The 1,124-nt window shown below is 41.5% G+C and overlaps 1 protein-coding gene across 1 annotated transcript in view; it reads right to left on the bottom strand.

The window, feature by feature from the left end:
* Window positions 1–1,124, bottom strand: part of hfm1 (HFM1, ATP-dependent DNA helicase homolog) — a gene marked incomplete at its 3' end in the record, with an annotated part of 38,039 nt that overhangs the window by 35,379 nt on the left and 1,536 nt on the right. The window contains exons 3-4 of the mRNA XM_015396080.1: window positions 653–808; window positions 369–569 (exon numbers count right to left, since the gene is read on the bottom strand). Of these exons, the coding sequence (XP_015251566.1) occupies window positions 369–569; window positions 653–808 (357 nt within the window). The remainder of the gene's footprint in view (window positions 1–368; window positions 570–652; window positions 809–1,124) is intronic.

The raw sequence follows: 1,124 nt of genomic DNA, 5'->3' as shown, positions 1-1,124 counted from the left end.
TGTTCTTCAGGGGATAGAAAGCCGAGCCTGTAATTGTCTTTAATTGCTTTTGGAATGATGACTTTATACTCGTAATATGACTTTACTCTCATAATGTTACGACTTTATTCTCAAAAAAAAAGATTTTATAGTAGTAAAGCTTCTGTCCTTAACATTTTTCCTGCATTACTTTTACTTTTATACTTTAAGTAGTTTTAAAAATTGTACTTTTACACTTTTACTGGAGTAAAAGGCTAAAGTTGATACTTATCTTCTATAAAATGATTCCTGTTGACACCTCTGTGTGTCGGTATCTGCATGTCCGTCCCTCCTGACTCTATGTAATCTGTGTTATACATTTATTTAATCCTTTTAACTGGTCTACTCACCACCAGCGTGGGCTTCTGGTCAGAGTAAGTCTGTATGATGTTAGCCATCTTGTAGTTGAGTGACAAGTCGAACTTGAACTCTGTTTGTGTTGCGCTGCAGGGGAATCCCAGGACCACCTTTCTCAGCTTTACAGGACGGTGGCTCTCGTCCATGCTCAGAAACGTAGCAGGCTCGCTCCCATTGGACAGCCAGTCTGCTATCTGATGGAAGCAGAGAGGTTCTGGAATCAGTCGCCATTTTATGTCTGATCTCACAGCAAAGGGAATCTGTTGCAGACACCTACGTCTGATACGTTGGGGACCGTGGCCGACACGGCCACAAACCTCATGGTGAAGCCTCCCTCTGGGCTCTGAGATGCTCTGTAGGAATTCACCGCCTTCATTCTGCTCACCACCACTTCCAAGGTGGCGCCACGGGTGGCGTCCTTCACCACGTGCACCTGGAAACACATTTATAGTGGCCCAGTCGTACAACATGCGGTAATTTATTCATTTTTAAATCAGGTCGGGTCCGCTAATCTGTGACCTCTGGTTTAGAGAGCAACTTTACTGTTTTTTTTTCCAATACTTTTTAGACAATATTTTAAACTTCTTATTTACTTTTTTTTTTTCATATTTTCAGTTTGTTTCTTCAAATGTCTGTTTTTTCAGATTGAGTTTGATGGATTGAATTCTTTCCACATCCTCTTCACTTCTGGGGGCGGGAATGGGAAATTCCATTGGGACCAAGTAGCACTAAATTGGTGACTTAGAAAC

Source organism: Cyprinodon variegatus, unplaced genomic scaffold, assembly GCF_000732505.1.
Source record: "Cyprinodon variegatus isolate N-32 unplaced genomic scaffold, C_variegatus-1.0 Scaffold775, whole genome shotgun sequence".
NCBI lineage: Eukaryota > Metazoa > Chordata > Actinopteri > Cyprinodontiformes > Cyprinodontidae > Cyprinodon > Cyprinodon variegatus.
This window is presented reverse-complemented; position numbering and strand designations above follow the sequence as displayed.